Source organism: Mirounga angustirostris, unplaced genomic scaffold (assembly GCF_029215605.1).
Source record: "Mirounga angustirostris isolate CCGP_5_RB_7025 unplaced genomic scaffold, mMirAng1.0.hap1 SCAF_4, whole genome shotgun sequence".
Taxonomy (NCBI): domain Eukaryota; kingdom Metazoa; phylum Chordata; class Mammalia; order Carnivora; family Phocidae; genus Mirounga; species Mirounga angustirostris.
This window is the reverse complement of record NW_026991712.1, coordinates 154,793,031-154,813,522: the sequence shown is the minus strand read 5'-3', so window position 1 is coordinate 154,813,522 and position 20,492 is coordinate 154,793,031. Positions and strand designations below refer to the sequence as shown.

The 20,492-nt window shown below is 54.5% G+C and overlaps 4 protein-coding genes across 24 annotated transcripts in view; 2 read left to right on the top strand and 2 right to left on the bottom strand.

Moving 5' to 3' along the window:
• Positions 1-3,078: 3,078 nt before the first annotated feature.
• HPDL (4-hydroxyphenylpyruvate dioxygenase like) lies at positions 3,079-7,468 on the top strand. Its single transcript, XM_045897825.3, has one exon. It carries the CDS (start codon positions 5,663-5,665, stop codon positions 6,776-6,778), a length of 1,116 nt encoding a protein of 371 aa, XP_045753781.2. The 5' UTR covers positions 3,079-5,662; the 3' UTR covers positions 6,779-7,468.
• Positions 7,469-7,539: 71 nt separating this feature from the next.
• Positions 7,540-15,940, bottom strand: MUTYH (mutY DNA glycosylase). Of its 13 annotated transcripts, none has more exons than XM_064589256.1 (17): positions 15,146-15,272; positions 12,243-12,337; positions 12,037-12,115; positions 11,794-11,914; positions 11,087-11,235; positions 10,959-10,998; positions 10,764-10,837; positions 10,586-10,627; positions 10,438-10,509; positions 10,227-10,340; positions 10,044-10,141; positions 9,821-9,965; positions 9,680-9,743; positions 9,355-9,546; positions 8,878-9,251; positions 8,457-8,498; positions 7,540-7,727 (listed from the first exon to the last, which is right to left on the bottom strand). In XM_064589256.1, the coding sequence occupies exons 3-17, from the start codon at positions 12,049-12,051 to the stop codon at positions 7,605-7,607; spliced, it is 1,665 nt and encodes a 554-aa protein (XP_064445326.1). In that variant the 5' UTR covers positions 12,052-12,115; positions 12,243-12,337; positions 15,146-15,272; the 3' UTR covers positions 7,540-7,604. The 13 variants fall into 13 exon arrangements, with proteins under 13 accessions (XP_064445326.1, XP_054368880.2, XP_064445327.1 ...); XM_054512905.2 differs by lacking the exon at positions 15,146-15,272 and adding an exon at positions 14,907-15,043; XM_064589257.1 differs by lacking the exons at positions 12,037-12,115; positions 12,243-12,337; positions 15,146-15,272 and adding an exon at positions 15,917-15,940 and having other exon boundaries at positions 8,878-9,030; positions 9,115-9,251; positions 9,638-9,743.
• On the top strand, positions 15,096-18,638 carry TOE1 (target of EGR1, exonuclease). Of its 2 annotated transcripts, none has more exons than XM_045897823.3 (8): positions 15,096-15,227; positions 15,981-16,123; positions 16,211-16,251; positions 16,385-16,481; positions 16,608-16,766; positions 17,033-17,292; positions 17,489-17,648; positions 17,732-18,638. In XM_045897823.3, the coding sequence occupies exons 1-8, from the start codon at positions 15,176-15,178 to the stop codon at positions 18,350-18,352; spliced, it is 1,533 nt and encodes a 510-aa protein (XP_045753779.1). In that variant the 5' UTR covers positions 15,096-15,175; the 3' UTR covers positions 18,353-18,638. The 2 variants fall into 2 exon arrangements, with proteins under 2 accessions (XP_045753779.1, XP_045753780.1); XM_045897824.3 differs by lacking the exon at positions 15,096-15,227 and adding an exon at positions 15,241-15,377.
• The window catches only part of TESK2 (testis associated actin remodelling kinase 2), a 156,983-nt gene continuing 155,041 nt past the window's right edge, over positions 18,551-20,492 (bottom strand). For all 8 annotated transcript variants that reach the window (XM_064589251.1, XM_064589252.1, XM_064589253.1 and 5 more), the window contains one exon: positions 18,551-20,228. In XM_064589251.1, the coding sequence (XP_064445321.1) occupies positions 19,504-20,228 (725 nt within the window). In that variant the 3' untranslated portion in view covers positions 18,551-19,503. The remainder of the gene's footprint in view (positions 20,229-20,492) is intronic.

The window sequence follows — 20,492 nt, the reverse complement described above, 5'->3', positions numbered from 1 at the left end:
AGGACTCCCAAATGAAGATGGAGTAGGAGGGAAATGGTCGGGCTGTAGATTCCGTGAAAACAGCAGGAGCTCTGTAGTCAGATAGGCATAGGTTTGAATTTCACCATTTTACTTAATAGCTGTGTGACTTAGACTGGTCATTTAACCTCTCTGAGTCTTATTTTCTCATCTCCATAAAGGGGAATGATCTTCTGTACTCTTGGGGTTTCTATGAGGATTAGAAACAATGTATGTGTGTTATGCCCAGTGGCACTCAACCAATGCCACACATAGGTGGGTCTCTTTATACTCATTAAAATATGTATACTTTCTGATCCCAGGGTCCTGGGATCGAGCCCCACATCAGGCTCCCTGCTTTTCCCTCTCCCCCTGCCCCTGATCCTGCTCTCTCCCTCTCTCTGTAATGCTTGAGCTTTCTCCCTCTAATAAATAAGTAAAATCTTTAAAAAATAAAAATAAAATAAAATAATAATAATAAAATAAATAAATATATATATATATATACTTTCTGTCCCTAAATTCTTACAACTACCAGGCTGCAAGGTCAGCCCACCAGTGGTGTTGCTGTGATCAGCCTGGCTGGTTTATAGCTAAGCTCTCCTGCTACGCCTAGACCTTAGTCTCATGCAGACATGAAGTTTTGGCCCCTCTGCCCATGGTTTGCCTGGGATTGTCCCAGTATAAGGACTGAAATTTCCACATCTTGGGAGCACTGGGAATTCAGTCTTGGGAAAACTGAGATGGTTGGTCACCCTATCAAGGCAGCTGACCCAGAGCGGGCGGAGTAGTTGTCAGACCTGAGAGAAGAAACTGGGCTTCCCATAACCTCTCCCAGTTGGATGGATGGGCCAGGTAGGCGCCTACTCAGTCCCTCCTTCCAAGTTCCCAGCCAAGTCCCTGTTAAGCAGAGGTCGTGGGTGACACCTAGAGGTTATGTTAAAAACTGCAGTCTGATAATCACCCACCAGCCCCTTGAGCCTTTGTTCATTAATAAATATTGAGGCACTGGACATAAGTCTTGGGGGTCTTGGAAGACATCCTCAAACAAGTTAAGCTGAGACCTACTGATTGACAAAGTGTTAGCCAGGTCAAGGCAAGTGGGAAAGAAATTATTCTAGGCAGGAGGGAACAGCAAAGACCAAAGTTCTGAGTTGGAAGAAGCAGGAAACTGTCAAGAAACTACAGTATGGGGTCGGGCCGGGCGGGGGGGGGGGGGGGGGGGAGGGCCTCGGTGACAACAAAGTTGGAAAGGTTGTCAGCGGCTGATCAGCTAGGGGAAATTTTTTTGTCTTTAAGTGCAAGCAGAATTTAGTGAAGGTTTTAAGCAGGACAGTAACATAATCAGATCTACATTTTTCAAAGGTAACTCTGGCTACAAGGAGGAGACTGGTTAGAACAGTAGTAAACCTAAAGCCAGGCAGGCAACTGTAGTGCCCAGGTGATGCAGAGACTGAAGCCCCGCACTTGGCTGGTACAGAGGGATGAAGAGGAAGGTGATGGTTTGAGAGATGTTATGGAAATAGAATGGGCAGGGACACGGTGACTGACGAGGTGAGGGATGAGAAACAGCAAGGTTCAAAAATGATGTAGGTTTCCAAATAGGACCACGGGAGACCAGTGGGGCAGGTGCTGAGATGGGAGCATGAGAAGAACGGGGACAATGTTGGGCATGTTGAATCTGAGGTGACAGTGGGACATCCAAATGAAGACAGTAAATAAGCAGTTGAATAAAGATTAGGAAGGGGGACATAAATGTGGGGATGATCTAGCAAGGAGATGGTAACTGAAGCCCTTAGCAGCACCAACATTTTAAATTGGCAGAGGGGCGCCTGGGTGGCTCAGTTGGTTAAGCGACTGCCTTCGGCTCAGGTCATGATCCCAGAGTCCTGGGATCGAGTCCCACATCGGGCTCCCTGCTCTGCGGGAAGCCTGCTTCTCCCTCTCCCACTCCCCCTGCTTGTGTTCCTGCTCTTGCTATGTCTCTCTCTGTCAAAAAAATAAATAAAATCTTTAAAAAAAAAAAAAAGTATTTATTGCCTGGGTGGCTCAGTCGGTTGAGCGTCTGCCTTCGGCTCAGGTCGTGGTCCCAGGGTCCTGGAATCGAGCCCCGCGTCGGGCTCCCTGCTCCGCGGGAAGCCTGCTTCTCCCTCTCCCTCTCCCCCTGCTTGTGTTCCCTCTCTCGCTGTCTCTCTCTCTCTGTCAATGAAATAAATAAATAAAATCTTAAAAAAAAATAAAAATAAAAACAGGCAGAGGCAGGAGCGAGAACGTGCCAAAGGAAAACCAAGTGAGTATGATGTTATAAAAGGGGGGCAAGAGTGTTTCAGAAAGTAGACAGTGGTCAACAGCATCAAATATTTCTGGGAGGCAGTGAAATGAGATCTGAAAATTGTCCATTGAACAACGTGTTGGACAGAAAGACAAATACTGCATGATTTCACTCATGCGTAGTCAAAAGTAGACTCGTGGTTCCAGGGGTAGGGGGGAAGGGAGAGTGGGGAGTTCTTTAGTGGGCAGAGTTTCAGCTGGGGACTAGGGAAAGAGTTCCCTAGATAGATGATGGAGGTACTTAACACCACTGAACTGTACACTTAGAAACGGCTAACAAGGTAAATATTCCTGTTATGTGTATTTTACCGCACCTGCATACACACACAAAAGTCACCTTCTCTGTGAGGTCTTCCAGGCCACCCTTTGTAAAATGTCAAGCCCTCCACGGACTAGGAGAGAAACGGAATCAGGTGGAGGCCGGGCAGGCGCAGGGCGAGAAAGGCGGGAGCGTCCAGAGCCGCCTCCACGAGAAGGGGAGAGGGAAGGAGCGCGGGAGGGGCGGGTTAAGCTGGGGCCAAGGGTGACACCTAGAGGTCATGTTTAAAAAAAAAAACAAAAAACAGCCGCTGATAATCACGCACCTGGCCCAGGAGGGGAGGGGAGGGGAGGGGAGGGGAGGGGAGGGGAGGGGAGGGGAGGGGAGGGGAGGGGAGGGGAGGGGAGGGGAGGGGAGGGGAGGGGAGGGGAGGGGAGGGGAGGGGCCTGAGAGGCGCGAGTTCCGGGAGAGGAACGCCATTTCGGGCCGGGCGAGGAGAGGCGGAATAGGGGTTGGGCTCAGGGTTTTGGAGAAGAGGAGTGCACGTCCGCCAGCCCCCGGGCTTAGGCTGAGAGCTACAGAAGGGACGTGGTTCCATAGGTTCAGGACCTGCACAGGACCTCCACAGCCCCCGCCTGCACCTCCGCTGACCTGGCCGCTGTGGAAGGCAGATGTGGCAGGAGGCCTCCTGCAGCGCCATCGCCTCAGCCCTCGGACCTGCGTGCCCTCCGTCGTCCACCCTCAGCATCCCTAGCCCCAGCAAGAAGGCAGTTGCGGCCAGGCACGGAGGACGCCATCTTGCGAAAGTTCCCCCAGGGGTCCCGACCGTAAGGAGCCAGGGGCCCTACATTGGTCACAGCCCAGATGCCAGTAGGGCAGCAGGAATTGGGAGTCTGGCTTGGAGGGAGACCAACATCAATGACCACCTCTACCCCCACCCCCCTAGCTGGCCTCTAAAGAGTCCAGCCTGCGCTCTGGGTCAAGGTCAAGCACAGTGCCCTTGCAGGACAATATGCCCTAACCATGATCTCCCTTTCTTGAAGTCAGCCCCTACTTGGCCTTTAGAAATCTACCCTCTCCCTCAGGAGCAGGTGGGAAGTGATGGGTCAGGGGGCCGGTTTCTGTTTCCTCTGTCCATAGATAGGGCCCTTGAGTGGAAACCCCTTTGGCTGGACCAAAGGCCTGGAGGCACTAGAGCTGCTCACCTGGGGCCCTGACCATGATAGTGGGGACAGAAGATAACCTATGCTGCCTCAGCCCTCACAGAGCCCTGTTCCCAGGGGCCCTTCCCCCAGAATCCACACCAAAGCCAGGGCCTTCCTAGAGCCTTCCCAGTGCTCAAGCCTCCTAGGAGGAGGAGTCCTAATGTAGTTGTTATTCTGAGTCCTGCAGCCCCTCTCCTTGTGACATACGAACCCACTTTGTATGCCCTGAGCCCACATAGCTGGGCCCCTAGTTCACAGGCTAAATCCTGGACCCCTGGCCAGGCTGAAGCATATACCCATCTTATTTAATCACAACAACCCTATGAACTAGGTACTATTATTATTCCCATTTTTTACAGAGGAGAAAACAGGCTCAGAGAAGGTAAGCAACTTGCCCCGAATCATACAGCTTACTAAATATTGGAGGTAGTTTTCAAACCCTGGTCTATCTGGCTTTTGGAACCCATGTTCTCCAATTTATTAGTCTGCAGAGTAGCACCAAGTGCCTTTTACCACCGCTGATCAGTTTCTGGGTACTGCCTTCCTGGCTGCAAGACTGAACACGCAGCCAGACCTCTTTTTCACAGCCCTGTCCCTACATCACATCCTTCCTCTTGGCAGTGAACTTGCCAATGATGTAATACTGAATGGTATTATATCAGATTCCCTGACAAAGGAATCTCCTTTGCAATGCCTGGAACCATAGCATCCATCTCAAATGTCTCCAACCTTATGCTCTATTGCTCCTGAGGGTTTGGCTCACATTCCTCACTGGGCTTTTTGCTTATGCCATTTACCCTTCTTGAAGTGCCCTTCCCAAAGCCTCCAAGAGCCACCCGCTGAAGTCACAGAAGACTTTTACTTTCCTCAATCCAGTGATCTCACTGGAAAGCTCCTCTGGCCCAATACTCACCCAGGAAGCTTCAAGGAGGGCTTGAGTTCTAGTCCTATAGGGTCAGGAAGGGGGGAAAGGACACGAATGCAGCTGCTTCTTTCCAGTCCCGAGCCACCAGTTTTTTCTCCAAATCTTGCTTGGGACAAGGGGGCAAAAGACTGTTGAGAGAGAAGTGGGGTTGAAGAAAGAGATAGGTGCACTTGAGAGACTGGCAGAGAGAAAGGAGAGAGGTTTATAGGAGCCGTGCAAATAACCTATCTTCCTACAACATCAGTTTCTCTGGACCAATTTGGGGAGGAAAGAAAATCTGTAACTTAAAACATTTTAATATTTTTTAAAGTTTTAAAGGAACATTACGAGTCAAAGGCAAAATTCTCTAGAATTTTTAAGCTAGAACATGACATTGGTAAGAAATTCCGTGCTTGGGGCGGGGCCGGGGGTAGGGGGTTAGGAATCCTGGCTCCTCCCCCAGTTCAGTTTAGGGGACGAGAGAAAGCCTGGCACCGAGTGAAGGCCGCTACTGTGATCTCCGTGGGCGGTGGGTGTGTGGCGGGGGAGGCATGGCCCATCCAGAGGCTCTGGGAAAGGGCAGTCCTGCGTCCCCGCCGTACCCTTGGCGACAGCGGCTGGGTGGGAGGGGGAGAGTGTGAGCCGCGGTCACTGGCGCCGCCCCCTCCCTCCGGCTCCACCCTAGCTCTGGCTCCACGTGGTTTTCACCACCCGCAGCGCAGACCGGGGTGGGGGAGGGGCCTCGCCACGCACCTCCGGGCTGGAGAGGGTGTGGCCGGGAGAACCGCGAGCCCCACGGGGGTCGGTCCGTGACTTCTTCTCGGAAAAGAGCGAGGAACGCGCTCTGTGGGCAACGGACTCCACAGGCTTCCGACGACAAACCTGGGACGGAGAGTCCGGGAGTCCTGAAAAGACAGGTGAGCGGCGCTAGGGGAAGGACAAGCCAGGGTCCCCATCCGGACCGCCATGGCCGTGCACGCCCGTCGTCTGTGCCACATTGCCTTCCACGTGCCCGCGGGGCAGCCCCTCACCCAGGATCTGCAGCGTGTCTTCGGATTCCAGCCCTTGGCGGTGCGGGAAGCAGAAGGCTGGCGGCAGTTGGCCCTGCGCAGCGGCGACGCGGTCTTTTTGGTGAACGAGGGCGCAGGGCCGCGGGAGCCGCTGTACGGCCTGGACCCACGTCATGCTGTGCCCAGCGCCACGAACCTGTGCTTCGACGTGGCGGACGCGGGCGCCGCCGCCCGGGCGTTGGTTGCGCGGGGCTGCAGCGTGCCGGTGCCCCCGGTTAGCGTGAAGGATACGCACGGCACAGCCACCTACGCTGTGGTCAGCTCGCCCGCCGGCAACCTCAGCCTGACACTCCTGGAGCGTGCCGGCTTCCGAGGGCCTTTCCTCCCGGGATTCCAGCCTGTGGCCTCTGCAGCCAGCCCGGGCTGGGTCAGCCACGTGGACCACCTGACCCTGGCCTGCACCCCTGGCAGCTCCCCCACACTGATGCGCTGGTTCCACGACTGTCTAGACTTTCGCCACCTGCCACTGAGTCCAGGTGAGGATCCGGAGATAGGCCTCGAGGTGACAGCAGGATCTGGGCGAGGGGGACTGAAGCTCACCGCCCTGCAGACCCCCCCAGGCAGTGCCGTCCCCACCCTCGTGCTGGCTGAGACCCTGCCAGGGGCTTCTCGTGGACAGGACCAGGTGGAGCAGTTCCTGGCCCGGCACAGGGGACCAGGACTGCAGCACGTGGGGCTCTACACGCCGAACATCGTAGAAGCCAGTGAGGGGGTAGCAGTGGCTGGGGGCCGGCTCCTGGCTCCTCCTGAGGCATACTACCAGCAGCCGGGCAAGGAGAGGCAGATCCTAGCTGCTGGGCATCAGCCTAGCCTGCTGGCCCGACAGGGGATCCTGCTGGACGGTGATGAAGGCAAGTTTCTGCTTCAGGTCTTCACCAAGTCTCTCTTTCCAGAGGACACCTTCTTCCTGGAGCTGATTCAGAGGCAGGGGGCCACAGGCTTTGGCTGGGGCAACATCCGGGCCCTATGGCAGTCGGTGCAGGAGCAAGCCGCCAGGGACCGGGAAGCCTGAGGAAGGCTGGGGCTGGGGAGCACCGGGCCAGCTGGAACTGAGAAACACCTGCAGAGGCTTGGGGTGCTTTTGTCCCCAGGGGCACCATCTCTTCGGTGCCTACCAGAACTTGAAGCTCTCACTGGGACCCAAAGAGGTGGGATTTTGTTTTGAACTATGAACTGTTCTTATGTCTTCTATAACTAATATATATGCAAGATACAAAGAAAAAGGAATTACATAATTAGGAAATAGAACTTCCCAATACTTTTGAACCATCTTTGTGACCTTCTCTGATCCCATTTCTCTCCACCCTATCCAATTTTATTGTTAACCCCTTGATTTGCTGTATTGTTTCACTACGTATGAAACAATAGAGAAATAAATTTAGTATTTGAGGTAGGAATTCTAAGAACAAATCCTCCCATTTCCCCTCTCCCTAGGGAACAGCCACTGCAGGTGGGGAGGGGTTGGGTCAGGGCTGAGCCCAGCCACCTGCTCTAGGACAATACCACTGCTCTATAGTCAGAGCCAACCAGAGATCTGGACCAAGGGTGTTGGGTGTCAGCCACAGGCAGGGGCCCTCTGCAGCTGCTTTCTCCCTCTCTCCTCGGGGTTGTGGGAGGACAGATCACTCTGGAGAGAACACCCACCGCCATTTGCCCGGGGCTGGATGGGAGCTCAGGCAGTGGAAGTCAGCACCAAACAGGACTTTACCACTTTCTGGGTCCCTCCGAGAGGAAGAACGAGTGGGCGAGGAAGGGGGTGGAAAGTCTCCAAAATGACTATAAAAATAAGCACTTTATTAAAAAACTGGATTCTCAGGAAGTGGGGGCTTCCAGAGGTGTCACTGGGCAGTACTCTTGAGGCTGGATGCATCCGGAGGCCGAAAGAAACTATCCAGGAGTTGCTGGCCCGGGCTGGGCTTTTTCCGGCTGGATGGAGTGGACACCGGGCATCTTTTGGGACCCTGTGCAGAAGCCAAAGAAAGGAGGCACTAAGGGGGCAGCAGAGTCCTCTCCTTCCGCCCCCTCTCCACTCCACTAATACAGCTCAGGTTCTAGTCTGAATGTTGTAAAGCTTCCAACCCGTCTCCAGTATCTACGTCTTCGGTCAACATGGCAGCCCAAGGTAGTCTTCCTAAGATACAAATCAGGCTCCTGTCTCCACCCAAAATGCTTTAGCGGCCTGGTGTTCATGGCCCTGACTGGCCTGCGCGGGCCCTGCTGATCAAACGCGCCTAGCTCCTCGCACGCTGCATTATGAAGTTGGCCACATTATGCCAGCATTGCCCACAGGACTCTTGGGCCCAGGGAAGAACATTCCTACTGCGGACTCCCCTCCCAAACCTGGAGGTAATGGTTCGGTTCTTCCACACAGATTACCAGCTGCTGCTTCTAAGCGGCCCTTCCTGATCCTTGCCTCCCAGACAGAACTGGAAGCTCTCCACCTCATAAGCCACAAAACCGAGTATAAGCATTTTGCACACCTGGGGCCCTACTGTCTCCACCATTTGTTCTTATTCCCTCACCACCCTGGCCTCCAAGCTATAAGGTGTCCAGGGAAGAACTATTATTCCTCTCCCCATGGCCAAGTGTGGAGTGGATAATGTTCACCCAAGCATGTGTCATTTAACTCACTGAAAACCCGGGGATTTGGGCCTGAGGAAAGATGGCTGGGGGAGGGCCAAGAGACTCACCTTGCGGGTCCCTGGCTGTTGGCCCTCGTACACACGGAACACCTGGCCAAGGAAAAAAGGGGAGAGCGCAGGGCTGGCACCTTCCCCCAAAGAGCCAAACCCCTGTGGTCTCTCAACTTCATGCCCCCACACATCTGTTTAAAATACGCTTTTGTTGTGGGGCGCCTGGGTGGCTCAGTCGTCAAGTGTCAGCCCTTGGCTCAGGTCATGATGCCAGGGTCCTGGGATCGAGCCCCGCATCGGGCTCCCTGCTCCTCCCTCTCCCACTCCCCCTGCTTGTGTTCCCTCTCGCTGTGTCTCTGTCAAATGAATAAATAAAATCTTTAAAAAAAAAATACGCTTTTGTTTTCTCCTGGTAATAGGTTCACGTAGAACATACAGGAACCCCCAAAAAGTACAACAAAGACAACACAGGCAGTGCCTTTTTCATAGCAGTGGAGACAGCTGCAGTGTGAAACTCCTCGCGGGTCAGCCAGCGAGCGCCAGGCGGCGCGACGGTCACCGGGGTCTGCCCTTCCAGGGCCAGACCGTATACTTGATAGGTCAGCTTGATGTGAGAGAAAGTGTGGACCACCTGGAGGGAGGGCCAAGGGGCTGAAACAGGCCCAGGGATGTGCCCACAAAAGCCACACCCCTGCCCCGCCCGAGGCTCACACACCTGCCCGAGGTGCCGGAGGCGGGGCGCTGGGAGGGGCCCAGCCCAGCTCTGCAGCTCCCGCAGCAGGGCCTCCCGCTGCCGTGGCCCCGAGGGCTCTGCGGTCACAGCTGGGAACTGCCACAGTCCTGCCAGCAGCCCTGAGAGAGAGGACAGCCAGGTGTGGCCAGGCCTGAGCCGCCGACCTCTCCGCTTCCCCCTTGTTGCTCCTGCCACCGCCCTCCGCTCCGACGATCTAGGTACCTGAACTGGGCCTCTGCACCAGCAGGACCCGAGGACCCCCGAGGGCCCCGGGCTGCTCCAGAACACAGGTGGCAGAGCACTCCTCCCTGGGGGGCCTGCGGCCGGCCTTTCTGGGGAAGTTGGTCACTCCCCGGGTCGGGTCCCAGGGCTCCGTGGGAGGCGCGCACAGCCTGCAGGGCCCAGCGCGGGGAGCTGGGAAGAGAGATCCCGCAGCGCCGCTCAGGCCCAGGCAGCAGGCCGTGGCCCAGCTCTGCAGGGTCTTACTCAGCGTAGGATAAAGTACCGTGTGGCGCGCTGCGGGGCTGGGGCTGGGGCTGGCGCTCACCACACTCCTCCACGTCGGGGCTGCCCGGTGGGCCCCGCGAGCCCAAGAGCTGTTCCCGCTCCACCTGAGGCGCGAGGCAGACGTCAGGCGCCAGGGGTCACCGTGTAGGACCCCTGCCTGCCCCTCCCGCAGATGGCTCACCCTCTGCTGTGCCCGGCACAGGCTCTGCACAGGGCACCGGCTGCAGCGCGGGTGCTGCGGGGTGCACACTGTGGCCCCCAGCTCCATGGCCGCTTGGTTCCAGTCCCCGGGCCGCGCCGGGTCCACCAGCTGCTGGGCTAAGCTCCTACAAGGGAACGTGGCTATGAGCCAAAGACACTTTGGAGACCCCCTTGCCAGTCTCCCCAGGACCCCGAGACCCTACCAGAGAAGCTGGGAGACGAGGGCACTCCTGGGATCCGCACCAATGGCTCGGACTCGGCACAACACCCGCACTACATTCCCGTCTACCACACCGGTTGCCTGGCACAGAGGAATGCACGAGTCAGCCGGCTCCGGGAGGAAGGAGGGTGGGCACACACCGAGCGGGGGTGGGCTAAGGGCTCACCTGTCCGAAGGCAATGGAAGCAATGGCTCCAGCTGTGTACCGCCCCACGCCAGGCAGGAGCTGCTGCAGGGTCTCTGCTGTCCGTGGCATGTGGCCCCCTAGCTCCTCTACCACCTGATTGGGGTGGGGGGAGGGGTGAGGCTCTAGGTTATGAGACACCTGAGGCCCTGGGGCTCACCCCCTTACCTGTCACCCCCTGTAACCCCCTTACCTTCCGGGCTCCCTCCTGCAGCCGCCGGCCTCGAGAGTAGTAGCCCAGGCCCGCCCAGAGCTGGTTCACCTCCTGTGGGTGAGATCAGAGAGATCAGTGGTCAGTCCTCAGTTGTCCCCATTTCCCTCTACCCCTGGGCGACTCTTACCTCCAGGGAAGCACTGGCCAGGTCCTGTAGCGTTGGCCACTTCTATAGCTCGAAGGCAATCAAAAAGAAGTAAGATCAAGATCAAGGGAGGTGGAGGAAGCCTTCTTTACCCCACCCCAAAGGCTAAACTCTCTCTGGGGTCTGGCTCATGACCCTCCCCTTCCTTCCCTGAAGTCACCTGCATCCATCGGGTGTAATAGTCGATCACCGTGGCAACCTGGGTCTGCTGCAGCATGACCTCTGAGACCCACACTGGGGGAGAGGGGTTGGCATGAGGGCACTCCGAGCTGCCCTGCTCCCAGCACACAGCCCCTAGACCCCAGACCAGTGGGCGTCGAGGCAAAGCAGCCCTGCTCCCAAGACATGCACTCACCAGCGTATGCCCGCCTGTCCAGATCCACCTCACCCTCTGCCTGCCAAAGCAATCCCAGGTAAGGAGTCAGTATGGAGACAGCTGGGCACTGACCTCCCACCCACTGTCCCTGGCCCTCGCCTGCTTACCCGCCTTCTCCAGGGTAGGTCCCGCTTCTCTCGGTCGTACCAGCTCAGTAGGTTCTCCCGAAAGACTCTGACGTCAGCTGGGTCTCTGAAGAGATGGTACGGGGAGAGAGAGGCCTGCAACAACACCTCCTCCTGCCGCCCGGCCAAGCCTGAGGGGGCCGCAGGAAACTCAGGCTTCGTCCCTGCGCAGGCTATGCACCAGGTACCCGGGGCACTGCAGCCTGGCTGCTCCCCCTGAGGGCGCCCCCACCCCCAACCCCTGGTTTAAGCTTTGGACCTGGAGTCAGACCAGAATTCTCTAGCTCTGTGTAACCTGAGCCAGATTTCTGGCCTTAACTTGGCCGGGGTGGTACCGCTACCTCCTTTGACTCTGGGTCACAATGAAAACCCAACAGTTTCAGCCAAGCATAATGTATACGTATGCAGCGCTTTCCCATTTAGAAAACATTTTCAGGCTCATAGACTCATTCGATCCCATGAAAGCCACAGGAGGAAGGAAATGCACAGACAATCGCTCCATTTCATGGTAAGAAAGCAGCCACTCAGAGCAACTGTCCCAAAGTTACAGGGCAAAGTCAGAATGAGACCCTTAATTAGTCCCTTAAGGCCCTGACACATACCACATTCCCTTCCCAGCCCGAATCTCCCTCCCTTTCATGGCCACTGAATCCAACACCTTCATCTTTGACTAGGACCGCGCTCCTCACCATTGGGGGTAGAAGGCTTGACCTGGCGGCCGCTGAGGACACGCTTCTCCCTTCCCTCCTGGCAAGGTGCCCGCTTCCTCTGACAACTCCTCACAGCTGTTCGTGGCTTCTTCATGATGGCCTAGAAGAGAAAGGCCCAAAGTAGTCAGTCACCATGAGGCTGAATCTTGGGGCCCCACAACAGATATAGATAGCCACCTCCTTCTCTACAGTCCTCATTATAGAGAATCTAGCTTTCCTCACCCTCCAGATGCTCATGGGTTTGCCCCTGGCTGGCTGTGGCACTGAGGTATGACCAGTGGGGCTGAACTTCTGCAAGTGACTTCAGAGAGACCAACATTAGCATAATTTTGGAGACCCACAAAAGAAGAGGCCAGGGCTGAGCTGGATACACCTGTGTATCCTGGATGCTCACTGTCACTTTGTATGTGTGGACAGGGATTCATTACGTGTGTCTAGAAGCACAGGGCAGGTAGGAAGTTTATCTGGTAGAGATGCAGCACATGAAACAGCCTTGAGCCGTCATGGAGTCCAAACCTCCATCCTACAGAAAGGAGAAACCAAGGATCAGAGATGGGAAAAGATTTGCCTGAGAGCAGACGGCAAGCTGGAGTGGTGGTGGGAGCGGATGTGCTATTTTTATTCCTAATCTTTTCTTGATCTGGTAAACCAAAGCTGGCTGCCCATTGGTAATGCGAAATATATCTAGTTGATCTTCACTGCTCCCTACTGTTCTCTTGGTGCCCTTTTCTCAAACAACTAAAACGTTAGTGAGGGCTTATTATATGCCAGGCTCTGTACTAAGTGTTATACCAATTTCTAACTCAGTCTCCAGACAACTCCATTAGGTATCTGCTAGTATCACCTCCATTTTAGTTAGGAGGAAGTTGAGGCTTGCAGAGGTGAAGCAACTTGTCCACCCAAACCCAAAAGGCCTGCCTCCAGAGACTGCACTCTTGTGCTGTGCTACACCACAGTCCCTGCTGAGCCCCTGGTTCAACCCCTTTCCTTAAAACCTGATTTCATCACCTCATTTGCATCAAAAGAGCTTGTTTCCTCCTTCAGAGAAAAAAAGTGAATGCACAAGTTTACTGCACTCTGCACTTATCTGCATTCTCCTTCTCCTTCCCCTTGTGATATAGAACAATGGTCTCTCCCAAATTGGCTGAGCTCAAGTTCCTGCTCCTTAATCCCTTTTACACAACCCACTCTCCTTCCCTTCATAGCCAACCCTCTTTGACCAAACTCCCTAACTCCATAATTCACTCTACCATCTATTCTCCAAAGAGTAAAGCAGTCTTTTAAAACATGTTCATGTTATTTTCTTACTTAAAACCTTCAGTGGCTTCCTACTAATTCACTCACTAAATATTTATGTAGTGCCTATGTGCCAAGCAGTTTCAAGTACATGGAATACTTCAGTAAATAAAATACCAAAGGTTCCTGTCATCATGAAGCTTATATTCTAACGTGGGGGGGGGGCAAACAATAATAATTAAAGTATATAGAATGTTAAGTGATAAATAGTAACATAAAGAGAAAAAGTAGAGTTGGTGAAGGGGATAAGGAGTGGTGATGGTGGAATGTTGCGATTTTATTTTTTTTTAAAGATTTTATTTATTTATTTATTTGACAGAGAGAGAGAGAGAGAGCACAAGCAGGAGGAGCAGCAGCAGGAGAGGGAGAAGTAGGCTCCCCACTGAATAGAGAGCCCCTTGTGGGGCTTGATCCCAGGACCTTGGGATCATGATGTGAGCCGAAGGCAGACGCTTCACCAAATGAGCCACCTGGAATGTTGCAATTTTAAAGCACATGGTCAAGGTGGGCCTTATTAAAGTGATATTTGACCAATGATTTAAGGCAACTGAAGGAATTAGCCAAAGGCATCCTAAAAAGGAGCTAGTGCAATGGCCCTAAGAAAGGTGCCTGGTGTGTCTGCAGAATAATAAGGAAGCCAGTGTGGTTAGAATGCACCAAGAAAGGATGAGTAGTAGATGAGGTCAAAGAGGTAAAGAAGGTAGGGAGCATAAGGATCACTAAGTACCTTGTAAGCCACTGGAGGAATTTGGCTCTCACATCCATTGCTCTGAGAACCCAATCCTCTTAATATAGTTTTGTAGGCTCCAAAGATCCCCACCTGCCTCATCCCCTCACTCACTATGCTCCAGCCTGTTGGCCTTGACATCTCACCCAATCCTTTTCTTGTACAGCTGTACAGTTTGTACAGCTCTTATCCTGTGCTTCACCTAACAGTTATTCATTCTTTCAGGTCTTGACTTAAATGTCCAAATCAGCCCCCCTCCCCCAGTCTCACCCTCTTGTGTAATTCTCCATTTTCCTCTTATACTAATTGTAATTTCACATTTATTTGTTTCTTTGATCAGTGTCCACTTCCCCGACTTGACTACAGAACTCCATGAGCAAAGACTGAGTCTTTTTTGTTGACTCTTGAGTCCCCAGAGCTGAGCACAGTGCCAGATAAGTTGCATACAACAAGCACTGTTAAATTAATTAAAACCGGATGAGAGAAGAGATAGTAAGAGGTTTTCTTTCTTTAGAATGGGAGAAATCCAAACGATCCAGAATAATGATGAAAAAGACTCATTGGACAGAGAAAGGTTGAAGACGAACTAGAAACAGTGAATAATCAAGGAGAAGGGGTTGAGACTCCTTGGTGGGTCGAGAGGATGGGAACCGGAGTCCCTGAAAAAGAACTGGCCTCCGGTAAGGGCATGTCTCTCACGGTATCAGAAGTCAAGAGCAATCACCCTCGAGGTCAACCACCCCTCCTGCCTGGATTATTGTAAAGGCTTCCCCGCCAGTCGGTGACTCTAACCCCTCTGGCAGCCTCTCTCGAGTCCCTCTCCCCGCCTTTTCACTTCCTGGAAGTGAGGTCTCCATCCTGCCTGTGAATGTGCCTGTACCCAGAAGATCCTTCTTTCCCCTACACTGCCCTGTCTGTGCGTAACTCCTAGACGCGCTTCACGCTGGCCGGGGTGGCGTCACCTCCGCTGGGGACCCCCACCCCCACCCCCACCCCGGGGCCGCGTGGATGAAGACCGCGTGAAGCGGACGCCCACGTTCCCGCCCGCAGAACGCGGAGAAGGAATTACCTCCCGCTCGGTCTCCCGCGCCCGGCTCCCGACGCACTCCAGGGGGCGTGGCTCCGACCCGCACGGCGCCCGCCAATAGGTCCCCGCGCGCGCCCGGCCGCCTCCTCCGCGCTAGACCCGGGAGGTGTGAACGGAAGTCCGACCCGTCCGCGACTCGGCGACTCGGAGGACGAGGCCCCGCCCCGTCCCCGATCGCCGGAGCCGCGCGGAGAGAAGAAGCGGAAGCCCGGCGAACCCACCGACTACTCAGGCGAGGGGCCCGCCGTGTCATGGCCGCCGACAATGGCGATGGCGCAGCCTCAGCCCCAGCGGCCCCTGACGGTGAGTGGCTTCTCAGGGCTTCCCGCCTTAAAAGCCTGTGCGCTCCGCAGCGGGGGAAGGCCTCGGGCTCTCGGCTCTAGAAACTGATCTCAACGTTCAGAGGACTAGCTCATTCCTTCTGAACCAGCCACGAGGAGACTACAAATCCCGGTGGGCACCGCGGCTCGGGCGCAGAAGCCCGGCGTGTTGGGAGCAGTCCGGGCGGGTATAGGGGCGTGTCGGGAGGTGTAGTCTAGAGCTGGTGGTTCTTTTAAGTGGCGCGAGTCCGAAGAAGTGGAACGTGTTGGGAGCTTGGGTGTGAGGAATTATTTATGAGGCCCTGGGGCGTGCTGGTTAGCTCCTGGGGCCCCGTGGGAACAGTACTATGGAGCTTTGGGGGTATTAAAAGAGTCGCATTCCTCAAGCCCTGAGAAGGATTTCCTGCGGGATGTGGGAAGAAGGAACCTCACAGATCATCTAGTCCAGCCTTCCTCCTCTAAAGTTTGTGATGCTGAGGGGAGAAGTAATTTTCCCAAAGTCTCACATAAACTACTGGAAGACGCCAGCTTTCTCTTCCCAAATTCAGGGCACTGTTCACTCCAAGCACTGTGCGTAGAGCACGTGTGATACAAAGGCTTGCAGGAGAGACATGCTATTTCTTGCCTTAATGGAAACTGCCCCCCAACATTCCACCCTCAGCCATGGCCTACCTTGGAATCTCTTCCCCTGGGCCTCTGCCTCAGCATTACCATCCATCGCTCTCCTTACCCTCAGGTGGTGTCAGCAAAAGCACAAAATCTGAGGAAGAGCTAGTAGTCCAGGTGCCCGTGGTGGATGTGCAGAGTGACAACTTCAAGGAGATGTGGCCGTCCCTCCTGCTGGCCATAAAGACCGCTAGCTTCGTAGCTGTGGACACGGTGAGGGCTGGGGGATGGGGAGGGCAGATAGTTATGAAAGGGCTGGCGCTGGGAACCTAACACAGAACTCCCTTTACACACTCCCAGGAACTGAGTGGGCTTGGGGACAGGAAGAGTTTGCTGAACCAGTAAGTATAAGCCCTGATCTTAGTGCCAGCCTTGGCAGGAGGGGCAGACCTCATCCCTGGAGTAGAAGTCACAGTCCTGGGTGGTTTGAGGGCTAACTCCCAGCCACAGCCACCCCCTAAACCCAACCCCAAGGTGCATCGAGGAACGTTACAAGTCCGTGTGTCATGCGGCCAGGACCCGTTCTGTTCTCTCCCTGGGCCTTGCCTGCTTCAAGCAGCAGCTAGACAAGGTAGGTACTGGTCTCCTTCCTATCTCTGGTCTGTGGCTGCGGGGAGGGGGGTAGAGATCCTGGAGAACATCGGGTGTAAGGTGTTTCTATCCCAAATCCCAAGGGAGCAGATCCTTTCTCTCTCAGGGTGAACACTCCTACCTGGCTCAGGTGTTCAATCTGACCCTGCTGTGCATGGAAGAGTATGTGATAGAACCAAAGTCTGTGCAGTTCTTGGTGCAGCATGGCTTCAACTTCAACCGGCAGTATGCTCAGGGTATCCCGTACCACAAGGGCAATGACAAGGTAGGTCTCCAGCCTTGAGACTGCCCCTTCTGTGACTTCATTTCTTCCTAACCGAGGCTGGGTGCAGGGGGGGGAGGATCTGCTTCTTAGGGAGGATGGGAAATCACTAGGGATAGGGCTGGGGAAACCAGCCTGATCCACAGAAGACTAGCATTGGGAAGGCAGGGAGCGAGAGCTTTCCAGATAGGGGCACCGGCGGTAAGTGTCCTGCAAGAGAGGCTCACTACGGGACTGTCCTTCCCAATGATCCCTTTCTTTCCACCCAGGGCGATGAGAGTCAGAGCCAGTCAGTGAGGACCCTGTTCCTGGAACTAATCCGGGCCCGCCGGCCCCTGGTACTACACAATGGTCTTATAGACTTGGTGTTCCTGTACCAGAATTTCTATGCACACCTGCCCGAGAGCTTGGGAACCTTCACTGCTGACCTATGTGAAATGTTCCCAGCCGGCATTTATGACACCAAATATGCTGCTGAGTTTCATGTGCGCTTCGTGGCCTCCTACCTAGAATATGCTTTCCGGAAATGGTGAGCAACTGGTTAAGGCTTAGGGGTGGGGCCTGGTATAAGCCTATTTCATTTACTTGAGGTATTTATTGAGTGCCTGCCATGTGCCAGGCACTGTGTTAAGTGCTGAGGACTCAGCAGTAAGCAGAACTGACAAAAAGCCCTGTTCCCATGGAGTATATAAGCTATGGACCAACACCCTCGTCCGCTGTTTCAGCGAGCGGGAAAATGGGAAGCAGCAGGCAGCGGGCGGCCCGCACCTGACCCTGGAGTTCTGCAGCTATCCATCTAGCATGAGGGCCCATATTGACTACCGCTGCTGCATGCCCCCTGCAACCCACCGTCCTCATTCCACCAGCGTCTGTGACAACTTTTCGGTGAGAGCACCTGCCCATTTCTTGGGGGAGGGCAGGTTCCTGATGCCTGGAACCCCCTCTCTAAGCCTCTTTCCTACCTCTAGGCGTACGGTTGGTGTCCCCTGGGACCACAGTGTCCTCGGTCCCATGATATCGATCTTATCATTGACACTGATGAGGCTGTGGTGGTGGACAAGCGGCGACGGCGGCGACGTAGGGACAAACGGCGGAGGGCTTTGTTGGGCCTGCCTGGGAAACAGACCTCTGAGGAAAATGAGGATTGTCCTCCCGTGAAGCAGGTCTGCGGGGATGGCCTCCAGGCTGAAGAAGTTGAGCAGGAGGTGGCTAAGGATGAGACTAGGAGCCAGCCTGGCTTGGAGCAAGGTCACAAAAATGACTTGGAGCTGGGGCTTAAAGCAGCAGGGCCAGAAACAGCTGATATGGCTGCCTCAGAAGTGCCAGGGAATCAAGCCGGTCCTCACCCAGTGCCTGGGGATGGACTGCATCGGGCTGGTTTTGATGCCTTTATGACAGGCTACGTGATGGCCTATGTGGGTGTGAGCCAAGGACCCCAGCTCTGTAGCTCTGGGCCCTGGCTACCTGAATGCCACAACAAGGTATACCTGAGTGGCAAAGCTGTGCCCCTCACAGTGGCCAAGAGCCAGTTCTCCCGATCCTCCAAAGCCCACAACCAGAAGATGAAGCTGGCTTGGGGCAGCAGCTGACCCAACTTCCGCCTAGCACGCAAGGCCCAGGGAGAGGACTGAGAATGGAACAGAGGTGTCTGGGTCCCTCTAGCCTGTGAATGTCCTACTCCCACCTTCTACAGAATTGGGGGGTGGGGGTGGGGGCAGTCTTGGCCTGGACCTTCTCCTTTACCCTGAAGGCTGAGGAACAAGGGTACACATAAGGAAGCTGACCAGCACCTGTAACATAGACTTTATTTTTAAATCTGAAAGTGTCTGGGAAAAAGTATTACCAAAAAATCAACAGAAACAAGTTATGAAAATATTTGACCAGCTTCATCTTTGGTTATTTCTTATCGCGGCTCTGTAAGGACAGACTGTTCCCACAGCTCCAGCCATAGCAGGAAGGGAAGAAAATCAGTCCATGTATAAACCATTTAACCAACTGAGTGTATCACATGTTGACAAATACATAGAGCAGGCCCTGAGGCCTACAAAACCAGCCCCACTCCCAACCACAAGGTTGAAAGTTTTATGGGGCAGAACATTAAGATTCCTTCATAAATATGAAAATAGATTAATCAACTGGAAAAGATTTTTGAATAGGTTAGCTAAGAGCCATGACCACCACGCTGCCTCACCATCCCCTTGCATAGAAATGTAGTGATGTGGTCTGACCATGCAGTAAGTGCAAACAGCAATTATTCAAGTGTCTTAGACATCCTGGCAAGAAGCTCCCCGGTCTTAAGGTCTGAGAAATAGCCATGCCTTTTATGGCTTCCTGGTGAGCTCCAGGTTCCATCCAGTAGCTTGTATGACCCAGGAAAGGGCGAAAGGTAGACCTGGGGTGGGAGAAGAACCTGGGGTATTAGCTGCCTGCCAGCTCAAACTAGAACTAGGAGTCCTCTGGTCCTGTCTGGGCAAGTGCACTGGGAGCCGGATGGGAGCCAGAGCTCCTTGCTGGATTTCAGAAGCTTCGTATCAGCTGTTGGCCCTAACTAGGAAGGGCTTTCGTTGCTGCCTCCCCTCTCACGCACAGCCATTGGGCACTTGGAGCCCCCAGACTGACCCTGGCCTGGCCTGGCCTGCCTGCTCTACAGGCCGCAGGGAGGAGTCAAGGCTGTGCACCAAGGGGGCCCTGCGGCTTCAAAGGAAGGTCCACCCCCAAGGGAGCTGGGGACTAACCCCTCTCACCCATCCTGTTTGCCCTGGCTTTTCAGGCCTATGCCTGAGACAGAGAAAGGGACTGGAGCCAAGCCTCTTGGCCTTTCTTCTTCTACCTCCATTTCCTCAGAGGCACCTGCAAGGCACGGACTGGCCCCCTGGGGCCTGGGCCCAAAACCATTTTCTTCTTGGAGACTGGAGCAGTCCATGGCTTCATGGGCCGGAGCAGCTGGGAGGGCAGATGCTCGGAATGGCGGGATCTCTCTCACTCTGTACTTGAGACTACTGAGGCGTGGTGGGGGCCCATCAGATAGTGATTCTTCTCGGCCCACAAATGGACAGGCCTCTCGATGCAAGAACTCTGGTGAACCAGGCAAAGAACGCCACCGGCGAGCAGGTGGGACCAGGGGCTCCTGCCAGTCCGCCACAGGCAGAGTTCCGGGCCCTGGTGCATCCAAGTCAAATACCAGGGAGATGACAGACTTGCTGGGCAGGTCAAAGAACTTGATCTTGCCACCCTTGAGGTCCTGGCGAGCACTGAAAGGGTTGATTTTGGGGGTGCAGGCAGCACCACCTCGTTGTGGCCGGTAGTACGGGTCCAAGACATTCACTGTACGTGGGGGCTTACGGGAGAAGATGTCTGACTGGCTTCGAGACAACCAGATAGTGCGTCTTGGGCGTGGGGACTTGGGAGGGATCTTGTCATCCAGTAAGCTCAGTCGCTTCACCCCAGGTCCTTTTTCCAAGAGTCCTAAAAAACAATGAGTCAAATCAGGGTTACTCCCACTAGTCATAACAAACAGAAGTGGCACCTTGTGACACAAACCATTTCACCAATGAGAAAACAAACTCAGAAGGGAGGCTATATGCGCCAAGTCATAATTCTTAGAGTCCAGTACTTTTTCCATCATCCCCTGCCCTTTGCCCTTCTTCTGGACATGGGATCCTACAATCAGCCCTAGAGAGGAAGGCCCCACATCCTAATTTCCTCCCTTGGGGTCAGGTGGAACACTCT

Coding starts and splice junctions, on each gene's coding strand:
- TOE1 (XM_045897823.3), top strand. CDS start 15,176: ATGGCCGCCGACAATGGCGATGGCGCAGCCTCAGCCCCAGCGGCCCCT. Junction 15,228..15,980: donor AGCCCCAGCGGCCCCTGACG/GTGAGTGGCTTC, acceptor CCTTACCCTCAG/GTGGTGTCAGCAAAAGCACA. Junction 17,649..17,731: donor GCGTCTGTGACAACTTTTCG/GTGAGAGCACCT, acceptor TCCTACCTCTAG/GCGTACGGTTGGTGTCCCCT.
- HPDL (XM_045897825.3), top strand. CDS start 5,663: ATGGCCGTGCACGCCCGTCGTCTGTGCCACATTGCCTTCCACGTGCCC.
- MUTYH (XM_064589256.1), bottom strand. Junction 10,142..10,226: donor CTTCCATTGCCTTCGGACAG/GTGAGCCCTTAG, acceptor CCTCTGTGCCAG/GCAACCGGTGTGGTAGACGG. Junction 8,499..8,877: donor TCTCCACTGCTATGAAAAAG/GCACTGCCTGTG, acceptor TTCCTTGGCCAG/GTGTTCCGTGTGTACGAGGG.